Here is a 24,695-nt window from a genome sequence, read left to right as displayed (position 1 = left end):
TGCGGTAGATGTTAACGAGAAAATGCTGCAGTCAAAATACAGGAATGGGTCTGTTTCACGGGCAGACTATGTATGCAGTAAATCGATACTCACAGGTTCTCCGAGGGTGCTGTAACGTATGATGACCTAATGACAAAAGGAATGCTTTTTAACAGATGTGGTGTAAAAGGTGTTATTAATATTGTAGATAAATATTATGTACCCCTTGACTGACAAAATGTCTAGTTTTTTTCTCCTTTATTGCTCACCACACACAGACATAATTCATAACCCTTTGCTTTCACATTTCAAAGTTGCATGGTTTATGGTTAGTGTACGGGATACTGACAGCTCACTTTCCTTACCCAATGCTCTCACTGTTTTATTGGCTATATATATTAAGGGACTGTTTTCAGTAAGAGTTTTTTTTTCTCCCTCGGTGGGATTTGGCAGTTCATAAATACAAGCAATAAAACTGGAACAGAAAGGAGGAATTAGTAAGTGGACTGTGTTGGTGTTCTTATTGTGAAGATAGAACCTGCTGGTACGCCAAGGTGTGCATGGTGGCCCTTACATTGACGTAGTTCTGTATGAGCTGCAGTTCATCTAATGTTAATCCAGAGACATTTACCGGAATGGAATTTAGAACAGCTTTACATTTTATGTTAATTAAATGTATAGGGAAATCGAACATTCATTGCTTCTCAAGAAAACATTGAATAGTTTATATTAGCACTTTTGTAAATTTAAAAAAAACAAAAAAACTAAATTGTGAGCTCTATGGGGATGGCGACCCCATTTCTACCCATAGTACCCTGATCAAAATTTTACTACTGTACTTATAAATAGTGTACTTATTGTGTCTCAACTTTATTATACTGTAAACTGTGAAGTACAGCTGTTAAATAAGTAAAAAAATATAAATAAAAGATAATAATAATGATTATTCATTGTCTACTAATATATGTAAATATGGCTGTGTGAGAAAAAGTCTTAATGTTTATAGTAGTTGACATAAGTCAAGGAGTCTATGTATGGTTGTAGGTTTGTAGGTTTGCGCTCTTTTCACATTTTTTCAAATTTTCACATTGACAAAGGGGCTATTAGGCTACTCATTCTTGTAAAGTTGTTTTGAGAAGTACGTTCATTTGTTTCATTCCATTTTTCATTTGATGGCTTGTGGGAGTTTATTGTTTGCTTTCTATTTAATGAATCTCCAATAGAATATTATTATGCTTTATAATTGAGTATATATCTAAATATATCTAAATAAGTAAATTAAAGTTTTTCATGATTTATTCTTTTATTTTATTTACTTTTTTCTCTGTGCTAGTCGCAGAGGTCTCAGAAATGTGGCCCTCCAGCTCTAGCTGAAAGAGCATTATGGGGGACATAGTCCTGCAACAGCTTTAAGGACACAGTTTAGAAACCCCTGTGCTGGTGTCTGTCCCAAACTGTATCCAAATGTGGCAATCCTAATGAATAACTCAAAGAGTGGGGTAGATAAATGGAACAGACTTCCATCAGAAGTAGTAAAGGGTAATAGAGTGAGTGAACGTAAACATGTATGGGAAAGGCATAAAGCTATCCTGAATCTAAGACGAGACGAAGGAATGATTCAAGTCTGAGTCTACATACGACCACTGCTACTACTACTACTAATAAAATAATAATAATAATAATAATTACTAGTAGTAGTAGTATTTATAATAATGCTCACAATTCCCAATAATTTAGCCCTTTAGATTTTGCTTACGAGAATTTGAGATTTATTAGTTACATTATTTTACCAATATTTTTATCATTCATCTGTTTGCTTTCTGAGGTCCATTTAAATTACATTTAGTAATGTAATTTCACATTATGGCCATTTTACTATAAAAGTTAGACCATTTATTTGCAAATATTTGTAACACTGTTAACAGCTGCTTGGATTAGTATCAGATAATTCTCGTCAGAATCTGTGCAGCTTAATAAATGATTCATAAAACCGTAGATCTGTTTGTAATACAATTGTTTCAGCGGGACTAGCAATGTTCAGTCATCTGTAATGTCTGTCGCTATTATGCACTTATGTTCAGAAACAAGAGCCCCATAAATGATTGATCTGTCATGTTGCATTTTGTAATTAATGTTCAGTTGGGTTCTGGTGACATATTTAACAAGAAATGCCAAAGCAAGTTTAGCAATGGAATCAAAATAATACTGAATAATAACAAAATGATACATTATGTAACAATTCATTACTGTAAGCAGCTGGCATTTTCTAAGAACTGGTCAGAGTATTTTCAAATTCAGTTATGTCATGTTAAAAAAAAATCGGTTTATTTCTAGACATGGAAAAAAATAATTCCCAGTGGAATGTTCCTTGCAACATGTTGATCTCTACTCTGGAAGTTAAAAGGTTAAAATGGGCTTTAAAGCTTGTGAACAGTCCCCATATCTGGAGAAATTGTTGGGTTGGAGGTCTAAAGCTGTCTTTCTCAAAATGTGTAACTGCAAAACAAGACTAGGTCTGGTTGGACATAATGTTGGAGGGGCTACAAGAGCTCCCAGAAGATGATTCAGTACAACAAGTGATGTGTTTACCTGTGGGGCACACTAAGCCTGACCTAGGCCAGCACCCCCAGCCACTACTCTCCTCGTTCAGCATCTTTAAGAAATGGAGTGTCAGGATATGATATCATATCTGGCAGACGATTTTGTACTAGGGGGCTGCAGCCCTCCTGGACCTGCCACTCTAGAGCAGGATGTGTCAGTGAGTACCACCTAGTTCTGGATTTGGAGCTCTGAATAGGTTCTAGACTTTCCATGATCCTCCTAGGGTGTACAAGACCCTCCGGCAGAAACCGATGGAAGTTCCTGTGCTTTTGATGGGTGCTTTTAAATAGTATTTGCTGGGTGTGCGCTGATTCTTGTTTGTTGTATGTACATATGGGTAATTTCAGAATCCCCTTGGAATCTGAATTTATATCCTTATTTATATCGTGCTTTCTTTATTTTGGGTCCATTTGCAGATCCTGACCAGACCTTAGAGTCAAACACCTCACCTAGCACATAGCCGCCTCATTAATGGTGTCACCAGAGAGGGAGTTAAATCGCAGAAAAGTCTCATTGTGTTAAAAAACCAGGGCATTGCCACACTTTAAGCTCCATAGTAAGCAACACACCTATGTAAAATTGGATGAGTGTCCAAAATTGGGGTACTTTGACATAGTGGTGGGCTAAGTAATATATGGCTATATAGTGTAATGGAGTCCCTGATATATATATATATATATATATATATATATATATGCACCTCAATTTGGTGCTTTTAAATAGTATTTGTTGGGTGTGTGCTGATTGTTTTGTTGTATGCTCACAAATCAAATAAAGGATTGTATAGGTTTAGTTTATAGCGTGTAGTGTAATCACAATCACTTTATATTGCCCCAAATATGGACCTATAGTTACATGGTTACCTTATGAACAAATGTAAAGTATAACTGTAGGAAAGCTTTTGTTCTGAAGAAATTTTATTCTTAGACAGTGAAAAATCTTGGAAGCTGGAATTAATTTAATTGGAAATTAATGACACAAGTGCGATAAATTCTGGAGTATATGAGTGGTTTAATGCTGGGCATATCCAGTCGGTGGCCGTCCACTGAAGCACCCGATCTGCTAATGTAACAACAGATCGGTGAGTTTGTGGCTCTATGGGCCAGTGGTCCACTGGACATTTGCTCGGTGTGCCAGATGCTCTGTCTGGGCTTGCTTTAATTCTTGCACTATTCTGTAGCAAAACTTATTTCCACCCTGTAAAATGTATTTTTCCATTTATTTATTTTTTTCTTTTCTATTGTTGCTCTATTGTGAGTCTTCATTTGTGGAATGTCGTTGAGAAGTGGCTACTAACGAAAGATTTCTTTTAAAATGGAATATAGTTCTGTTTCTTATCCAATTATCTATCCAGTCATATAACTTTGATTTTTGATTCTTTTCATCTAATCTCAGATGTTTGAAATTAGTTGTTGTAAGCTTCGAAACAGCACCAAATAATATCTTCAAATATATGTAAAATAAACATTTCGTATATATATATATATATATATATTTCTTTTTTTTTTTACTTTTATGGTAATTATATTTTCCCCTATAATGAGCATATGATTAAATTCTGTTTCTTGTAAGCCAAATCACACTCAGAATTGTTGATGTATATGTCCATCTGGAATGGATCTTTTATTACGGTATTTCAATTTCTTATTCCCAAATATCTCTTGATCTGTGTCCACGGCGTGCCAAGACCCTCAGTAATTATGCTATCTCTATCATTAATGTAAGGCTTTCTCCTCAAAAAAGGAGAGAGAAAACTTTCCTCCAATAAACTTTATTACAGGGTAAATTCCCTGCATCCCTCCTGGTTCTTTCTGTAACTGTAATCTCACAACGCAGATCCTTATTTCCTTGACCCTTCCTAAAAGCTGGCAAAGGATTTTGTTTTATTTCACGTTTGATCTTGATGAACGCAATTTAAAATTCCACATTTCTAAGTGAATTCATATGTATGTGGCTGTATAATCTAGCGTGGTCATATGATATATCTATTGCATATGGAAAAAGGGGATTACCATAAATAAACCTATACGTGGTCTCTCAATTTATGGAGTTGCAGAAAGACCTAATAAATAAAAAAAAAAACTTAAACTCACATTGAGATAAAACTTTTATTTAAAAATATCTTCCATTCTTTACAAAAAAGTTATCCGCCATGTTTTTTCTGATACAAGTATTAAAAAATGGCCAGGAAGGTGGCTGAAGAAGCTATGGAGAAACAAAGTCTACATTGTCAAAAATTCAATATGAAAAGATATTTGGGGATTTACTTAAGTGACTTACCTGATGAATATGGATAAGTGAAAACTAGAACAGTATACAAAATAATACTTCCCAAAAAGCGACCGCAGCTGCCCAAACGACACTTTTTGGGAAGTATTATTTTGTATACTGATCTATTTATTACTTTTTCCATTTTTATTTATTACATTTCACCATAGAAGCACGTATTTTTGGTTTATTCACGGTGTTATTCATAAGTGAAAACTACCCAGATTAATATTTTTTTTTTAAAATACCTCTATAAAGATTGTCTGTTCTTTATTCTTAAAAGAAAAAAGGGTCTTTCCAAATTTTAATATCATGGCATGGATGAAATTATTTTCTAGTCCTATAGAATCTATATAACCTGTCTACTAATATATATATATATATATATATATATATACATATATATATATATATGTATTGCAGGGGACAGCTCACGCATGGGGCGGCAATGACAGTTTCACACAGGTTTCCAACGTAAAAGCGTGTTTATTTAGATGTTGTAGTCACAGAGCACCTTGTAAACAAAACAAACTATAAGCCTGTCCGGCTCTAACTAAACAGCAGGATACCTCTCTAGCAGCCTAAGGTCTGACGCAAAGCAAAGTAACCAGTTTTGTATGGGGTAAAGCTTCATACCTGGTGGGCTGCAGCGCTGGCTGGAGCTGCTCCTTCATTCAGTGTCTCCCTCCCTCTGCAAACCTAACAGCCCTCTCTTTTAAGGCTTCCTCCCCAGTAACGAGCTTAGGAAGCCTCACCTGAGAGCACCTGGGTTTGCTACCATGCCTGGCTGAGGTAACCAGGTGAGACATATATCCCATCAACCACTCTCCCATACACTTTACCACAGTATATATATATATATAATTTACATCATGTGACTTCACCTGTCTTCTTCATAGTTGCCTTTACAATTGCTATAAATAAGAAGAGGCGAAATTCTTCAACAATACAGGTCATATCTCGAGCGTGTTCCACCAAGCACAAATATTACAGACGGTTTATTCCTCCTTGTGTCTATACAAACAAATGCAATAAGAAAAGGTTTTTTTAACACTCAATGTCGATATCACACTCATATAACAAGCATTGAATTTTGACACGCGCAATCGGCGCCCCTCATAACCTTTACTTGTTATATGACGCTGCTTAAAAGTGCAACCAGATTATTTTATCTCAGAGTATTTCTTTGTGTATCCTTCCTGGCAAACAGACTGTGACATTTTTCATCCAACAATTTAAAAAAAAAATGATTACCACAAAAATATTTTGGCAAAGCCTTATCCGAGCAAAAGCTGTTTTTTTAAACAAAAATTTTCTGAGCAGATTTTATATAAATATATTTAAATGATTTACCAGAATAATGTAGTTTTCTGTTCACTAACTGTGTTTTAAAAAGTTTCCCCATAAAAGTCATATATAAATGCACCTTTTGATTGCTGCACTCATTGATTTTATTATCCTATATGAAGAAAATTATTTTCGTGGGGTCTTCCTGGCAAAATGCAGGGGGAGATTCTGCAGGATCCCCCATCTACATTTGCCCCTTTCCTCGACCCCAGATACATTTCATTAATGAAGTTAAATCCACAGTGTCTTATGATTTTTTACTTTAAGGCAACACTAGTCATTAAATAGAAAAATAGTTATTTTTATACGTCAGATGTATTCAAAATCTATCAAAACTAATTACTTAGAACTTGTGTTGATTCTCATATAAGTGGAAGGGCTGCATCTTCTTCGGAAGCAGGAACATAGTTTGTTTGTAATGCCTAATATCAACTTCTAATTTTTATTTTTTTTCTGGATGACCTTTGTCTGGAGGACTACCTCTCCGAGCATCTCAGTTTTATTGTTTTATTTTTATTATGAACTGAACAAAAAAAAAAACAATCCTTGTGTGAAGTCATTTTTTTTAATAGAAATTACTGCTAGCTTCTCAAGTAAATCCTTATTTTTTTCTCTCCGGTTCCAAAATCGTTTAGGAAAAAAAATGGACACAGACAGGTTGACTGATATGACATAGTTTCTTCATTCGCTCATCTCACTGTATCTCTGAACTAAGCGTAACAAGAGCCTCAATCACTGAAAATATCTGTCTAGAGAATTCAGCGAAAAGAACTTGTGGTTTGGATTAGATGCCGGCCTCATGTACAGGAAAAGCACACAATGTTTTCAGGGCTTCAAGGCTTAAGCGACAGATGAAAACATGTTTGTGGTCTACCACAGCCAACATTGGTGTTTCATGCTACTTCTTTTTTTTTTTCTAATGAAAAGATGGATCGTGGTTAGCAGTATGTGGAATAATGTGATGGCGAAACATCTAAACATTGGACATGTCACTGTTAATATTTAGACTATAAATCACAAATTGGCTGGAGATGTCACCTACCCAAATGTTTCATAGCATACTATGTATGTTGGATCTCTTAATTGATTTACGGAGATTCCAAAATATATGTTTACAAAGTTCATTGTTTATGCATGTACACCAACGACAACAGGCTTATTTATTGGAATATTTTGAAATGGAAGCTAAAAAAACCCTTTTTTTTCCATACGTGGGAAGTAAATATAGCATTATCAAATATATTAATATAACCTCTTACATTGACTTCAATGGAGAGAATATCTCTGTTTCCGATCCTTGAACTGTGGAGGTATCCTTTACCATATCAGTTATGTTCCCATTTTAGGGGAGAAAACCACATATCTATGTGCATTCCCTAGGGTGGACTTAGCCTTAACTAAAGATAGGGGGAAAAGCTGTCATACAAATAGATGGTGGATTGAATATATGTGTCACAAAGCAGAAAAAGCAATCAAATTTGGTATCCAGTGAGAATACTAGAGACTTTTTGTCTCACTAGTTGGTATTTTATAGGATAGATATCTTTAATTTTGAAGCAGTCTTTGCGAGCCACCAAACCCTTGTTCATGGGAGTGAACCTAAATATTTAAATGCTCCAAGATCTGTTCAATGAGATGGGTCATCCTTTGGCCAGTGTAATGCCAAAACAAAATGTTCTTTTGTTAAGGCTATTTTACGACAATGGGACTAAAGCCTAGTCTATATTTTTCTGTCTCTTTCATTTGCTTCCAGGATACTAAGGAAGATCAACTGGCTTAAGAGCATTGGCAGTCGGAGCGTGTTAGACTAGCCTTCAGGAGTCAAGTCAAAGAACCAGACAGTTCAGATTGTGTACACCAATGGTTTCCAAACCAGTCCTTAAGGCATAAATGCTTCTGGTTTTATGAATTTCCTATTGGAATAGTATCTAGTAATTACTAAATCTAGCACTGTTAGCGTGCCATGAAGATTGGGTTGGGAACTTCTGTCCTACACCAGGGCCCTGTACAATTTCAGCGTCTCTGAAGCAGACTTATTAAGTGCAACATGGATTTGCAAAAAAAAGTTCTTAGATTATTTCTAAAATGAAAAGGGAAATAAATCCTAATAAATGACAGAATGGGCAGAAGAAGAGACAGATTCACCATGTAACTTCATACATATTACAAATGTAATATCTGGTAAAAATTACTGTACACTCATATTGTAACACTTACGGTTCCTACATATGTATTACATCTAAAATGCATCTGCAAAAGACCAAGGACATGGCTTCAATGAAATGCAAATTATGGCTTATTTATATAACTTTATTTTTTGTCACTTGCCTCATCTGTATATGTTACAGTTATAATTTTAATGCTGAGAGTGTTCATGACACAGGCTCTCGTGTTACCCAGCTATCCTGTTACAGCTACGAGCCGGCAATTTCACTCGCTGGGTGAGAGGTTATTCCACAAAGTCTTTTTTAACTGCAATTTAAGAGACGTCTACCTGATGGTAAGTAGAAACAAAAAGACGTTACCTAATTCAAGCCGTGAAATCGGTGACGGCAGGAGGCAACCCTAGGCAGAGGCACCTTGTCTAATGAGGTCTGGGTTGTACTGTATCAGATGATACCCATTTTAAGTGCAGCCTCGTATTCTGTTATTAGATGCAGCTGAACTTTCTCATTCGCCTACTCATCCAAATGAATTATGCTCCAAACTGCTGACTTTTGAGAAAGAGTACATGTGTTACTCATGCTAACTGTCCTTCATGCATTATGCACTGATAACAAAATGCTCCATAGACTTAATGGGATAATTCACTGATTAATTTGTTATATATGGTACAATAAAATAAATAACACTTTATTTTCTGTAAATGGACTATACCAGTATGGAGAACATCTACCAACCTTTTAAAATAATTCATGGAGGGGACCACAGTGGTCCATATGGATAGCTCGGATTTGTGCTCTATGTGGTTATTTGGCAACTTTTTTATAATCAACCAATACGTAATAGCAGCTTAACTATCATAGTTACTAATTTTACAAGCTATAATCGGTTTTCTTCTGCCACATTTGGTTTCTGCACAGTTATAATGGTTTGCAGAAGGTCTGATCCATCTATGTATACAACTAACTGTATCGTTTTTAGTTAATCTGTGTTGTTGTCCGCATGTGTCTTAAAAGGTACACTTATTGATCAATGCAGTTTGTCGCTGTATTGGACTTCATTACTGGAATATAAACCTTTTTGAGAGATGTCTCTTGACATTTTCTTATGAATCAGAACTCTTGAAAGGTTTCTGGGAAAGTACCTTGTTACTTTTTCTTCCAGTTGATGTATGTCCATTTGGTACACATTGTGGGTTAAAACAGTAACTGACCCTAGTGAGACTCAGACATAGACTGGTCAATACTCATTAATGAAAGACAAAGAAAGAGGGGATATACTATAGCTTCATCGCACCCAAAGATTACAAAGAGTACAAAGAGGCCTAACATTCATCTGGCTATGACAGAGCGGTCTGGCACTTTAAGGCCAGCGGCTGCCTGATGATGAAAGTGCAGCAGGTGGCTGGACATGCAGTCGGACATGTACAGCCACAGTCTGCAGCACCTGATTGGACGGCAGATCGGGTGGTTATGTGGCACGGTCAGCCCGCAGTCCACTAGGCATTTGCCAAGTCGGCCAGAGCTTTTCTAGTCTGATTAAATCCCATTAAACCTTTTAGTGAGTCATGCAACTCATAATAAGGTCAAAAAAGGTAATTTTAGTGCTGTACATTTCTCATTGGTTGCACATTTGAGTTCTATCCTTGAAATGAATGCGCAGAAATAGCCGTGGATTTTGAAAAACAGGTACAGGTGGGCTTAATAAGGCAAAGTAAAAGAACAATGTTCAATTAAATAGTATAAATTGTGTGTTTAATCTATGCATGATAAAATCTAGTAATTTAACCCATTTATAGACTTTATGACTAATCCCAAATCTGTTCATTACTGCTGGCATATTGAACCACTCGTCTGTGTCCCTAGCATTGTCTAAATTTAATGACAGTATTTTGCATTTATTGTCTGAAAATGTGCAAGTATTAAATATTGAAAGAATACATCATTTACCAGATGTCAAATCTGTTTGATCTGTTGGACGTTCAAGGTATGATAGGATAGTATAACCTGATTAATTTGTTGCTCCAAAGCATTAATAATATTTTTGCATTTATGTTAAGAGATTATCCAACTGATCCTTTATTTAACCACGATAAATTATTTTTGTCTGAGGATTTTTGTTCTACAGATTCTATTGTAATAAATCACAGAAATGTTGAGCTGAGATAATTATGCTGCTCAGGATAAACAACCTCTGGCATGTTGTGCGTTATAACTCATACATGCTGAACGTATCCCCCTTTTAGAAGAGGCAGTCCCCCTTTGGAACCCAGATCCCTCTGTCTCTCTTCCATGATGTCCCTCTTTTCTAGCTCAGAATGTTTGTTGGTTATGAGCCTATCTATACATAGAAACTTCTTGGGGTAGGTCTTCTTCCCTCTTACATGGAAGAACTGCTTCTCAGAGGGACAGGAATAGCTGTATGTTGTGTAGGACTAGCCCTAGACAAACTTTAGTGGGGTTGAACGAGGTTGGGGGCAGGTGGAAACCGACATGATGTAGCAGAACGTGTTGGTAAAAATCTGCTCCTAACCGCACCCAATATCTTAAAAAACGTGTCCCTCTTGGCCTTTTGAAATATTAGGCACTATGATAATTCCCATATCAGCTGTAACATTTGGTATATATACGGTGTATATATAGAACATGGGACACTAACAGATATGTATGGCCACTAAGGTCTCAATCCTCCTCCCTCAAGGTACTTTATCTTTAACTTTAAATACATATTCATTGCTCATCTCAAGAGAAGCATGTCAACGGATACAGAGCCAACTAAAATGCCTCGTTCCCCTGGTAGCTGCCTACAATATTTGGTAGATCACCTACCTTTATAATATTTCTTTCTTTATAATATTTCTTTATTAATTAAATTGTATGTAAAAAGTCATCGCCATCTTTGCCAAGAGAAATATTCTTCAGCCCCCATAATGTTTCAGCTCCTTTAATCCAAGTTAGGTCTAGCTAGAAGACGAGGGTATTAACGCGGCAGAATAAAGGCAGTTAGAAGACTCGAGAAACAAGAGTTCAGAGGTCAATCGGTAATGATCTGTCTTCTTGAGTTAGCGAAATAATACCAGTAGCCTTGAAATAAATTTTTTTCTAACTAGTTATACGCACAGGGAAAATCTTTTTTTTTGTGCTACATTACTGTTTTTTATGTGAGCTTTAATTGCTAAAAAGATAAGTTGTAGGTGATTTGTGGTGATAAGTTGAATGATGTCACCTTATAGATTTAACTATGTGTTATTCATGCCCAATTCAGCCCTTATTTCAGTAGAGACTCAAGGTTGTCCCCTTTTATCGAAACATAAAGTCTATGAGTTGAAACTAATGGTTTATAAAGTATTATGAGTTCTGTGCATATTACACTTACTTAAACAATGCATGTTTTTCACATTTGAAATAAATCATAATATAGAGATATTTTAAAGTTGCTACTTTTTCTGGCCTTGGATACAATGTAACAATTAAGTTGTGATGTATTCAGGATATCACACGATATTCAATTGGATGCAATTTGGATTTTGAAACATTTGTCTAGATTTCATGTTCTAGAGTGGAATTCCACTCATGGTGAAGATTTCATGCCACCACCTTTACAAACTCTCCAGTGGCTGTCAAATGCTAAAAATTACACACCCTCTTGCTCTCCAGCTGTAAAACGCTGCAGTTGTTTTGTCTTGGTGGACCAAGGATTATGTTCATGCTTAGTTTTTTTTCTGGAAAGTGGAGAAATGTGTCCATTGAAAAGTATGGATCTCTTGCGCATGTGCTGTGAGACAGTTAGGACACTGCATTTCTGGATTTCCAAGCTGTTTCCATAGTTCCTCAATCATAGATGAGTATTTAAAAAAATATGCTTTTTCTATTAAATTTACAGCCCAAATCAGCGACGTAAGGTACCACGTCCAGGGGGGGGGCAGATGAAGGGGACAGGTTCATCTTTTGGGTGATTTGTCTTCAGTGTGACACTGCTCAATGGACCAGTTATCTGGGAGATCTCTGATCTCCCCAACCTGGCCATTTACAATATGGAGGACTGTGTCAAGCCAGCACAACCTCCATAAGGTGCAGTGAAAGGCACCTATGCATCCTAAGATGTCTTTAAGAGTGTCGAGATATGACTAGGACAGCGCTTAAGTTAAATACACCACTGGTGACTGCTGCGTGTTTCCTATGAAATGTACATTTTAAAACATTTGAATTGTCTCTAAATAAAGTAACATGTTTAAGGGGAAAAGCGGTTTGAGCCTGTTTCTTTTGTTAACTTTTACTGACAGCAACAGGAGTTATGTGGATAAATCAGCACATTTAACTTTTTAACACAAACAGACTAAGTCTCACGGCACCTTAAACGCAGCCAAGAATTCTGGGTAATAACAAACAAATGAACAATCACAATGTACTGTTTGGCTGTGTTCAATGAAATCATTGAGTCTACTATGTGTATTTGGTATAAGACAGATTTAAAGCTTAGGACAGGTTTAGAGCATATGGCCAAAAAGGCCCACTCTCAGACAGTGGGCTTAATATGTTGAGCCTGGCTGTTGTGAGGGTGGTTTGTTGTTCTGGCACCGCGTAATTATGAGATGACATAAAGGAACGCAAATAGCTTGTGAAAGCGCCAAGAACTATATTCTACAAATTGTCTTGTCATAAAAAATATATTTTATGCATGGATCCCAAACACTTCTTCATTACCAGGAACCTGTTTTTCGACAAAGGGTCTCAGTGGTATCAGAAATCTAGGCAAAACCGCCATAGGAGATATAGACACACCTAATAAAGTACATAACCATACAGAAAACAAAGCTGGCAATAAACCATGTGTAACACCAACCAAATACATATGAAGCTGGCTTTGTAACGAGTAGATTAAATTAATATTACATGATACTCTTGCGCTTTACTCATATTCATGATACAAAAGTGGGGCAGTTGTGCCATTGTCGTCTTCTTCTGCCTTCACATGCAGGTAGTTGGGTTCAGCGATTTAAATGTAAGACAAGGGATATATGTGTACCTGTGTTCTCTTGGTCCCTACATGTCCAAGAGTATAAAGAGACTCAGGGTACTAGATTATGACCTGCTACAAGGTGATCTGTCCATTTGGCTAGCGTTTAGCAGGGGAGGGAAGAGCTCTACCATTGGAAGCCCTGATCAGCCTGGTTCTAGATAACAAAGAAATAGGATAAGAACAAGTGTCAGGGGGAGTTCATGTGTTTATAATCAAGGGAACAAGGAGGATTTCTTTTGCAAAACTGATGATGGAACCCAAATCCATGCTAGGGTTTAAATATCTTTCTTTGTAGTTGAGGTTAAACAAAAATTGTTGCACTCCTCATACACTGCTTCTTCACTCCTAAGCAATAAAATAATCTAAATTCGGAAGGACCTCTTACACCTAATGAAATCCTATTAAAGCTCTGTTCATCCCCTCTGACATTAACCTACGCAAACAGTGTGATAGCTGAGATAAGAGGGCCATTTATAAAAACCACAGTAGATACTGTTTTATGTATTTAGTGCGGAAGCAATTATATTAAAAAGTGTGGATCGCTCATCACTTATTTATGTGTAATACATGCCTAGGATTTCTTCATTTAAAATAAAACTAACACTAATACTTCCCGCTTTGATTTCTTAATGATGTTATGTCCACAGAGCATGGAACATCTCTGTAACCATTTCATCTAGGTAAGTAACCAATGTGGCCGGTTTTGTCCCTCTGACATAGAATATGAATGTTATATAATGAGTGGAAAACGCCGCACAAATATTGTTTTTGCTCAAGCTTTGTGAAAGATGTAAAATGTTACAAAGCAATTGGGGGGGGGGGTTAAGTTTCTATTCCAATAATGCAATATATATTATAATATAATATTGATTTATTATGATGATCAATAAGTAGCTATAGGGTTTGAAATTGTAACAGGACTAAATATTGATACACATCTTCTAACATTGTAAATACCCAAAGAGGAACACATTCGTTCTAAGCGTGTTTAGGTGTGACTGCTGGATTGTGTTTAATTATTTACGTGAAAAAAACATTTTGAAGAATAATAGATTTTATTTACAATAATGTGTTTTTATTTACAGTTTAATGGTTAAACACATCTCTGCCATTTTGTAGGGCTCTAGAAAACTGTCATACACTCATTAGCACCAAACACTCGAATGAAGCAATAATGTATTCGGTGCTTTTCTAGGCCTAACCTAGCGCCGCTAGGCATCGGGATATGACATCAGGAAGTGTGGAAGGAAACTATGAAGCACTGTGCCGACATGGCTCATCCCTCCGTAGTGTTGATGGACCAGTTCGGGAGATCAGTGATATCATATATCAGTGATATAACGTGGCATTATAGGGTGCCTGATTGTTCCCCGGACCTTCCAACCAAGCCCTAGGCCTAGTCAGCCTAGGCCGAAATGTGCCCTTGCAATGGGGAACTGTTTCTCATAAATAGGACACTTGGATGAACCGTGGTTGATTATTAAGGCACCCAGCCAATGCTTTCCAAGAGGCCCAGATTTACTTTGGCGTCATCTCACCAGGTTCCCTGACACCTTGGTAGTGCTGGGACATCCATGTGGGGAAACTCAACAAACTGTGGTTCTTTTTTTATGGTTGCTAAGTATCTGATCATTGTTTTGTAATAAAAATAAAAAAAGACAAGGGAACACAACTCATTTTAGCAAATTAAATAATTTACTTTAGAAACATAATAACAAAACACAATGGTACAGGATTGAAAATCACTCTGTACGGAACACATACATTACTGGTGAAGAATAATACACTCACGATATAGGCTTTGCTGTTACAATGGAAGTGAAGGAGCTAAAATGAAGAATACGCATCATAAAGCAACTACATGAAAATAAACATTTCTAACACATAGACGTTAATGTACGTTCTTTTAGCCAGTTTGTAAAATGCATACTTATTCTCTATATGTGCTATTTATTTCTGCTAAGAGCAACCATAAACTTAAACAATAAGCATACAAAGTGATAAAAAAAAGTGATAGGTAGCCTTTTTAATTCAGAAGGTGACATTTTATACATTTTAATTCATTTTACACATCCCCATAATTTTCTTATGTATAATTCTCACATAAACGGAACACACTGCAAAAAATTACAACTTTTTTTTATTTATCTTCTTTAATATGTAACAATAATTTTGAGTTATGCGCTCTATATCCAACATGAAACGGAATCTTCAGGACTCTAAACTGGTCCTAATCCAATCACAAAACACTTCCTTGAGCTACTGCAAATCTCAGAGCCTCTCTTTATTCTTTCTTCCATGAAAATGACTTAATGTGCAAGAGTAATGTGTGGAATTAATGGGTTAGTAAGAGGACGCTTTATTTTTACAGCGACTGATTCTAAGTATGTACTTATCTCTGTTCCTTTGCTGTGTTTCAAGTCATGAAATTTATTTTAAGATGTTCCCGAAAACACACGCTTTTTTGTGTATTCTGATTTTCTGTAGTTTAAACAATATAGCTCGAGAGATATATCTTTATAACACACAATATGCTGAACTACTGGAATACGTAATGCACACAAGTTTGTAGCTGGTATTTTGTGTATGTGAAAACGTATTTTACATAAAGGGAAAAGAAGAATGTATATTTGCCTCTCCCATCCCATGTACGGCTTAACAAAATTGAGTGCTGGGGTATGATGTCATATCCCGGCTCACTGGGTCTTAAAGGCGCGCAGCACCTTTTAATGAAGTCTGTTGAGGCTTTGCTGAGCTGCCACAGCCACCATGGTGTAAAAAGGCTGGTCGGGGAAATCTCCCTTGTAACAGCCCATTGTGCCGCATGGTTACAGTTGAAGCCCAATGGAAAGGTTGCCTATTGCTTCACGGCTTGTGCTTGACTTCCACCTCCCCAGTAAATATTGAACAAAATTGATTTGGTCTAATTTTGAAATAAAAAAACTGAATGAGGGTAAAAGTATTTAAATAATGGAACATTTTTTTTAATAATAAATAAGAAGAGAGTGGCAGAAAGACATCACGTTGGTATGTACCAGAGGTTGGTGAAAACTTTCAGCGGCATTCCAAAAAGGGTGGAACACGTTACTTTCTGCCTTTGGACACTTTCTCAGAAAACTAGGTTTCCACGCCAAACTTTATGCAGCCAGTTACGTCATATGCATTTTGACATTTCCGTATCCGTTATGAGGTCAGAATCGCCTTGCATTGATCCTAAATTGTAAATAATTATATTGCTCTTTCCCCATCTCTTCCCATTGTCCTGCTGTCTCTCTCTTTTTTATTTTATTAGATATTTAATATACTAAGCGACGGACACTTAGAGTTTTTGCTAACCTTACAGACTGGGGTAGATCCAGAACAACCAACGCAGCAATGAAATATCAAAAAATTATAACTGCACACAAACAAATTAATTTTTCTGCATTTGTGGCTTGATTTATGATAATTTCCCAAGAAGTGCCATTTTAAAGTAGCTTAGCGGAAAAAAAAGAGGGGGCAGAAAGTAGACATTTAACCAAATAATGAGTATGTATCTATATTTACTTGAATAGAATGCAAACAACATATTCGCCAAAACGAATATTGTTAAAATAATTAATAATGTACTTATTTGCTTTTTCTTTTACTGGTGGAACCTCTAGACAGGAGGAGCAGTGATGGACCTTTCTTCCCTATTACATGTCCGTGGCATAGTTTGAGTTGTGATTAATAACAGGAAAAACACATTTATTTTTCAGTTTGGAATTAATCTCTAGAAAACACGATTAAGCAAAACTGACTTTCTATGCAAATCCCGATACAGCAGTGATCAGAAACGAAATGGAGAGCTCTCAGAGAACAACGAACAGAGACCTTCTTACTACACGTCCTAGTTTACATATTAATGTTTTTGCTGAAGTGAATTACCGGGGAACAATTGTATTCTGGATACACAGCGAGATAAACACTTGTACGCGTTTATTCCATTTTCATATTTTAATTCAACTATTTATTAGTTACTACTTTCTTTTGTTGATGTGGACATGGCGTATTAAACTGGCAAATTCCCTACTGCTCCATATGCAAATAGAAAATTAATCCAAAAAAACCCCTTTTATTTTGTTGTGTTGGTTAACTATTTAGATACACGTACCCCGGTATAATCACATTCGTTTCTTTCAAATTGTCTTCAAAGCATAAAAACTTTTTTTAAGATAGTCTAAGAGCATTTTAAATTCTCATATCATCCAACAAATAAGTTTATGTATATATTTGTGATATACATGCTAGGGCATAGAGGCACGGAGAGGTTTACTGTGACGCACAAGTCTGAAAAAAAATAGGTAATAGAATATTTTTTATCCAAACATTTATATATTTGCTAACTGCTTGGCCACGTATTGTTCCAAGAACCCATACACTTGGGACCTTCTGCATGACAGAGTCCATTTGTCATCTATGCTAACCCATGAATCAAACCTACCATATACAATGATTTAAGATGAAAATTTCTCCATACAGCTGCATAATGTACTTACAAAGAATGATGGTATGCTAATGTGATATGCTATTGAGGATAGTTTATAATAAAATAAGGTTGCCCAGTCACGGGTGAACCACGAGTCTGTAAGAACCTCGTGTGTTATACCGCTAGCGACTTAATACATTTCAGCTAAGAACACTAATGCTTTCAACAAGCGTGACATAGTTGGAACTATAAACGTAATGTTTCAGTTGCCTTCTTGAACCGCTTACAAAATGTGTTTTAACATATTCTTCAGACGAAGATCCACATCGCAATTCTTTCTTAATTCACAAGGTTTCTTCTTCAAAAACTCACATTCTTCACCCTGTCAGCTGTACCACTCAACTTGACCACCCTAGTAATCTTTCTTTTTTAAGCCGAGTATACTATGTTACTGCTATTACTAAAATATAAAATCCATTTGGTAAGGCTGGGAAAGGGTGACACATAAGTTCTCTAGAAAAGCAGCTTTAGCGAAAAGATCCCACGTGTGATCCACCATGAGAGATGGTGTCGGAGCATGGATAGGAGAACATGAAGTTCACAGCGTACTTCATGTCCTTGCTCTTTTTGTCCCATTTGTATATAGCAGTAAGAAGAAGCTTATTGTCCACCTTCCGACCCATAATGAGGAAGCTGCCGCTTAAGTTATCGAGCTGGGGACACGGGCATCCTGCAGCGTTCTTTATGTAGAGGACAAGCTTACGGAATTCTTTCCTCTTCAGCTTCCCAGCTTTTAGAACTTTTTTCTTCTTTTGAGCTGCTATGAGCTTACGATCTCCATTCTCAATCTTCACCTCTTTAATTCGCATCCGTAGAACTGGAAAGAGTTCAAAAAAACAAGTCAGTCTTGCTGGAAAGTAAAATGCATACACAACCGAGTGTTACAGGGCCGTCTATTTTCCTTATCGAGAAAGTAATTTATTATGTCTCAAGACAAGGTTGAATGTGCCAAAATATTACATAATGGTAAAAAAGCAAAGCTTTTTAAGATTCAGTAAACAATGTAATCTCTGCATAAAACTTGTAAACCAAATTGATGGATTAATAGCTGCTTTGGAGAATTGCTGAAACACATATTTTATTTCTGTTAGCCTGTGAAAAGTTCCATATTTTATTGTGAAAAAAAGTTCAAACACCTTTGTGCTACAGAATTATACTTTACTAAAAGACCTCTACTAATGCCAAAGAATGTGGTTTAGCTATGTGTTTTTAGACAGCCCAAGAAATTCAGCTTGTATCTCTTTATTTGAAAGGGAAACTGTTGTTTATGAACAGAAAATGTGTTTCATTGGAGTCTAATGGAGGATTTTCAAAGATAGTTGGGGACAGCAATGGAGTCAACTGGTCTGCTGTGATTAAAGACTTTGGACCATTCATAATTGTGTGTGTAACACATCCTACACATTGCCACCAGCTTACTATTGATGGGTCAGATGGAAGTGATTAGTGGGCATTAAACATTTGTGCTAAATGTACGGTATTTAGGTCTATTATAGTTTATAGTCCTGGAGGGATTCTGTCTTGCTCCAAATTATGTTTTTTGTTATGAAGTGGAACCTTAATCATTGGGAGTCTATGTAGTGGAGGAGCAGGGAGATTTGTGCTAAGTCTTCCTGATGCCACTGTTTTATATATATATAACATTATACTTCCCTTGGCAATGAGAAGTGTTTTCCTCCATGTTTTGGCTTTTGTAGAGCATTTCACCCATCACAACTTATCAGTCATTTACTTTGCTCTAGACCAAATTCTTTAGATAAGGCAGGATCAATCATTTTTCTTTGATATGCCTGTCGAGGGAATCTTAACTCATAGAAGGCAGGAGAAATTAGGTTCTCGTTAGGTTTAATAAGCTAACAATGTTGTTTGGAGAAACATAAAATCTAAGAATTAAAACATTTTTGCTTTTCTTACCATGTTATATCATAGCAGGGAATGGAGGCTGGATAGGCAGAAGTAGCATACAACTAATAATGTTAAAATGTACCAAAATCACAAAACTAGCTTGTAAAAAGTTCAGGGCATTGTACAGTACATGAAATATTGTCTACTTAATTGTATTTAGCTTTAAATGTGATGTGTATCTAGAACAATACTTTTAAAGTGTCTTTTAAAACAAGAATGTGTAGTCTCAGTAAATGGCAGAACACCCTCATAAAAAGTCACGGACAATCTTTGGGTCTGAATAATTTGTTGTTTAAAAGGCTCTCATGCCCAAGTAACATGATATAATAAAGCAAGCTATGTTCACTTCACTATCGATGTCTCTCGGTTATCTAAGCATCATATCTGCCTCCTGTTCTCGTTAATTCAGTGAATTAACACCTTACTTAGGATCCGTGAGCGTCTGCCCATACAAGCATACCTACAAAAGAGGGGCACTTTTGTCTTCGTGGGTGTGGTTAGAGGTTGGGGGGGGCTTCACTGAAATGCTTTATGTGGTCGATGCACCACTTATTTATGTAAATTAGGCAGTTTTTTTAGTTAATTAGTTTATAAACCAAATGTCTGTCCCTTATACACATTATGAATAAAGCTCTAGAAAACTCTGATACACTAATGCCCAAAAAATATTCTACATGTCTAGAAAACAGAGACATTGGGAATACAGATGATAAACAGAGGGTTTTGTGTCCCAAGAAATTATTAAATATTGGGTGGCTGCTTTTTTAAGGCAATCTACATGTTTTGCTAGCCATGTGATCGGTAAATGATTTGGAAAGAATACAACATTTGAATAATCCTGATGAATATTATGAAGTTGGTGCTATTTAAGATTATTTTACGCTAATTAAGGCCACAAAACTGAAAGTTAGTTGAAATCCTACAAGTTTAACTTTAAGCGCACCTCCCCCGGAGCATATGATTTTTCATTTAGAAAATTGATATTGTGCCTGAAATCTTTAAGTGTCCAAGGTCTTCAAATATACAAATTGAAACATCGTGTGAGATTTTCTCACTCTGAAAAGCGTTATTCCTTATTTTTAATGGACCAAGCAGTTCTCTAATATTGGGACCATATATTGCAAGAACGGTAAGCTTGTTGACACTTAATAAGCTAACACACTGCCCCATGTTTGTGAAGGTAGTCCTGCCATAAACTAGAACAGTATCCTACATACATATTGAAACTTCAAAAAAAAGATTGCCTTTACTGTTCTAATAGTTCTCGTCGTGGTAGGTTGATTCAAGAAAAAATGATCTCTAACTTTAAATGCACGGGTTTTTCTGTAGCGGAGGGACTTTTCTGATTTTTTTTTCTTGGTTGATCTAAATATTCAGAGAACTAAGCTCCAGACCTCCCATGCTGAATCAATGTGACAACTAAGAACTTTGTGGAATCTGTCTCTAAAGGTGGCCAATACCTGGACCTAGCTCTCTAAATAACTACAACACAAATACCCTTAAGTCTATGGTCCCGTGTACCGTCTGAAAAGGCCTTTTAAATGCATAATATGAATTTAGGAATATGTGCACCAATTCAGATGGGTCCTGTCTTATGAGTCTTGTACTTAAATCATTTTAATAAATTATATCAGAGAACAGTACTTGAAAATGTGCCAGTCTCCAGGCTGCAGTTTTAATGTGTGAGGTTTTTTTTTTTTTAAATATAACCTGGATTTAGATCCCTGTATGTGTCAGACAGAGCTATTTTTGTAAAATGATTGCTATTTGTAGCTGGATATGGTTTATATTTTGCGTTCTGTATGCCCACAGTTTATGGAGTGAAACGTGTTAACTTTGTGGAATTATAGTTCATTTACTGACGCAATCTAATTGTTTCTGGTCATTCATTGGTTGAAACAATACGACTGTGTAGAATATATTACTGTTACAAATGCACAACACCACATATTGTGTACTTAGGGACGGTGATGATGGGGCGGCGCTGGAACTTTAAGGCCCGAGGCTGCTGTTGACTAGTGGCCCACCAGGCCTTTACTCGGTGTGCCAGATGGCCAGTCCTGGCCTAATGTAACTTTCCAGTCCCTCCCTGCAGTCATTGTTAAAAACTGATAAAGGACTTATCTGAAATATTAGCTTTTGTATTTATACAAGTCTTGTAACAGTAGTACAAAAAAAATAATAATATATATATATATATTTTTTTTTGTTTAACATTAATATTTCTATTAAGTTACTTATAATGACAGTTAAAAAAACAACATCCCTATTGTTAACAGACAAAAAAAGGTAGAAGGTTTTAAATTGAGTGAGGTTGTATTGGGCAATTTTCTGGGAGAAAATGCTATTTTAATTAAACATATTATATAATATGGCTAAGAAACCCAGACTTGGGGTGTTATAAATCCTTCCACACTTCTGTGTCTCAAAATACTGATAATCTGCTTTGGGCCAATCTCATAGGAACGTGCAACAGCCTGCAGAGAATTTTATATACTTTTCGTTGGCAAGCTTTAACTAATCCCTCTCTACTACAAACATAATGGAAAATCTTAAAAAGTTTGTGTTGGGGGGGCAAAGTGACTCTTTAGTCTGTTGCTTGGTTTACTGGTATTATTCTTTAAGATTGTGTCCTACCTTCCTAGCAGATCATATAAGAGTTTTAAGATATTTAGTGATTACAAATGATCTAGGGTGTCTGTTATACCACTGAGATTATTATTTATAAAGAAAAAAAAATAATGCTGTTTACATCATGATATAATAACACCAATGGACCCTCAAACGATGATACATAATTAAACAACTTTAATATAGATTATAACAGAAATGTACGTTTACTGGAGTAAACTTTTCCAATTTGCTTTTAATGAATGTTTTATTTACTTTGGTTTATTTCACATATAATATTATTAGCAATTTTCTAGTTTGGTTATTGGTGTTTTACAACATTCTACACAATGAGTTATCCTTGAATAGTTTTTTTTTGGTTAGTTGCGTGCTAAGTGATTTTGAACTTCTATATTTTTTTTAAATATTCAAAGCAATTCTTTGTGAATAGACTCAAAAGCCTTACAATATTGTTTCAGAGATAAGTTTTTGTAATACCCATAATTGGTGCCCTTGATATGTTGTTAAATGTTCGTTAAGGTGCATTGCATTCGAGATTCCTTATCCGAACATAGCCTTATTGTTCTTCCCTATTATCAAAATTCTTTGTAATGAGGAACGCGATAAGTTGACCAGCATTGACATGAATGAAAAATGACTGAACCATGTAACTGCTAGCATTCAGTAACAAGTACTTCAAAGTTAACTAATACGTGCTTATCGGGCTTCCTATAGATAACTAATTCCTGCAGCATACTTTGAAGTATATTAAACATACCACTGAATTCAACGCCGCCATTAAACAAACCACTGACTGCACACACATGCTGACAATTAAGCATCAGGATAACTTTGACCGTTTCATACTTCAGTGCTTACCTAAACATGTATTTCTTGCACGGAAAAAATGAAGCAAGTCGATGATATGATTAAACTCACTATTACATGCTACAAATATACAAGGGGCTTTATACCATCGTATTAATACCATTGGCAGAAAAAACAGACATGCAACCACTAAACTCAGTGTTAAATGTTATCAAACCCATTAAACATTAACTCTGTACTGGAATATGTAAATTTACATTTAGCAAATAACCTTTCTTTTCAATTTTATGATAGGAATCAATAATTCAAATATGGGATAGATAAGAAAATGTGTATAGACCTGCGCCGGGGGTAGATAGAGTGAATGGGAGAGAGAAGAGAAAGAAAAGTGGAAGAGAAAAAGAAAAGTGTTGGCTGTTAGAGACGCCTAATTGGAGCACTTCCCGAATGAGGATAAGAGGATAAGGTAACTATGGATATGGTAGGTGCTAGCGCCAAGGATAGGTAGAGACTTTCTTAATTTGAATTACAAAGTTATAATTTATTTAAAATACCAAAAATACAAGACGCAATTTTAAAAGAATCAATTTTAGACACAATGTATCCAATACAACAATCAGAATTTATTTTAAAACCATGTCTTATATTTATTATATTATTTGTATTTTAAATAAATTATAACTTTGTTATTCAAATTAAATCTCAATCTATCTTTGGCGCTAGCACCTACCATATCATTGTAAAAATAACGTAGATGCAGCACGGCCGTGAAACCCCTCGCAAAAGTTCAACAAACGTTATCACAGGAAAAGTCATGTTTGTGGGGCAGTTCTTGCATGCATGGGGCCTGAATCAAGCACTGTTCATGCGGGAAAGAGGCAGAGATGGGGTGTTCTATCGGAATGCTCATGTGTCATGTCACCATAGAACATGTATCATGCGTCATTCGGTTTCCTGGTACCATGGAAGATACTGCTGGCGGGTATGAATGAATCTTTGTCACTAATATATCATTTCAATATGACTAAGAAGGGCAGTGTACATGATATAGGAGCAGGCTATTTACCACAGGCTAAAAGGAGGAAAATAAATGCCACCTCCCCACTGTGGTTTGTTTTTTGATGCCTAGCAGTGCCTTTCCTCTCTGGGGTGCGATCAGGTCCTTCATGCCATAGAAACTAGACAGGCTGCTTTTGGGAAGTCCCTCTCTGTCTGTCCAAACTGCTGGCGAGGGAGTGCAGAATACCCCGGCCTAAATCCAGCTATGGCAGGAATCTTGCTGGGATCTTAGACACAGCACATAATGTGTAGGCAGTGACAGTCTCTCAGAGTTACAGTATCTCTAACAAACGCTGACACTGTCACCACCAATTCCACAGTCCATTCAGGCTTCATGTCTAAGTAGGTGGGGAACAGTTAGCCAAGGTGGCTAATATTCAATGCCCTTCTAGCTGTCATATATATT

The 24,695-nt window shown here is 36.2% G+C and overlaps 1 protein-coding gene across 1 annotated transcript in view; it reads right to left on the bottom strand.

The window, feature by feature from the left end:
- Positions 1-18,354: 18,354 nt before the first annotated feature.
- The window catches only part of LOC149277634 (secreted frizzled-related protein 5-like), a 32,608-nt gene continuing 26,267 nt past the window's right edge, over positions 18,355-24,695 (bottom strand). The window contains exon 3 of the mRNA XM_089502661.1: positions 18,355-18,704. Within this exon, the coding sequence (XP_089358787.1) occupies positions 18,355-18,704 (350 nt within the window). The remainder of the gene's footprint in view (positions 18,705-24,695) is intronic.

The sequence above is a fragment of the Sceloporus occidentalis genome, unplaced genomic scaffold, assembly GCF_023333645.1.
Source record: "Sceloporus occidentalis isolate IW3139 unplaced genomic scaffold, rSceOcc1.0.p SCAF_208, whole genome shotgun sequence".
Taxonomy (NCBI): Eukaryota; Metazoa; Chordata; class Lepidosauria; order Squamata; family Phrynosomatidae; genus Sceloporus; species Sceloporus occidentalis.
Note: the sequence above shows the minus strand (reverse complement) of the source record. Positions and strands in the feature narration are given on the sequence as shown.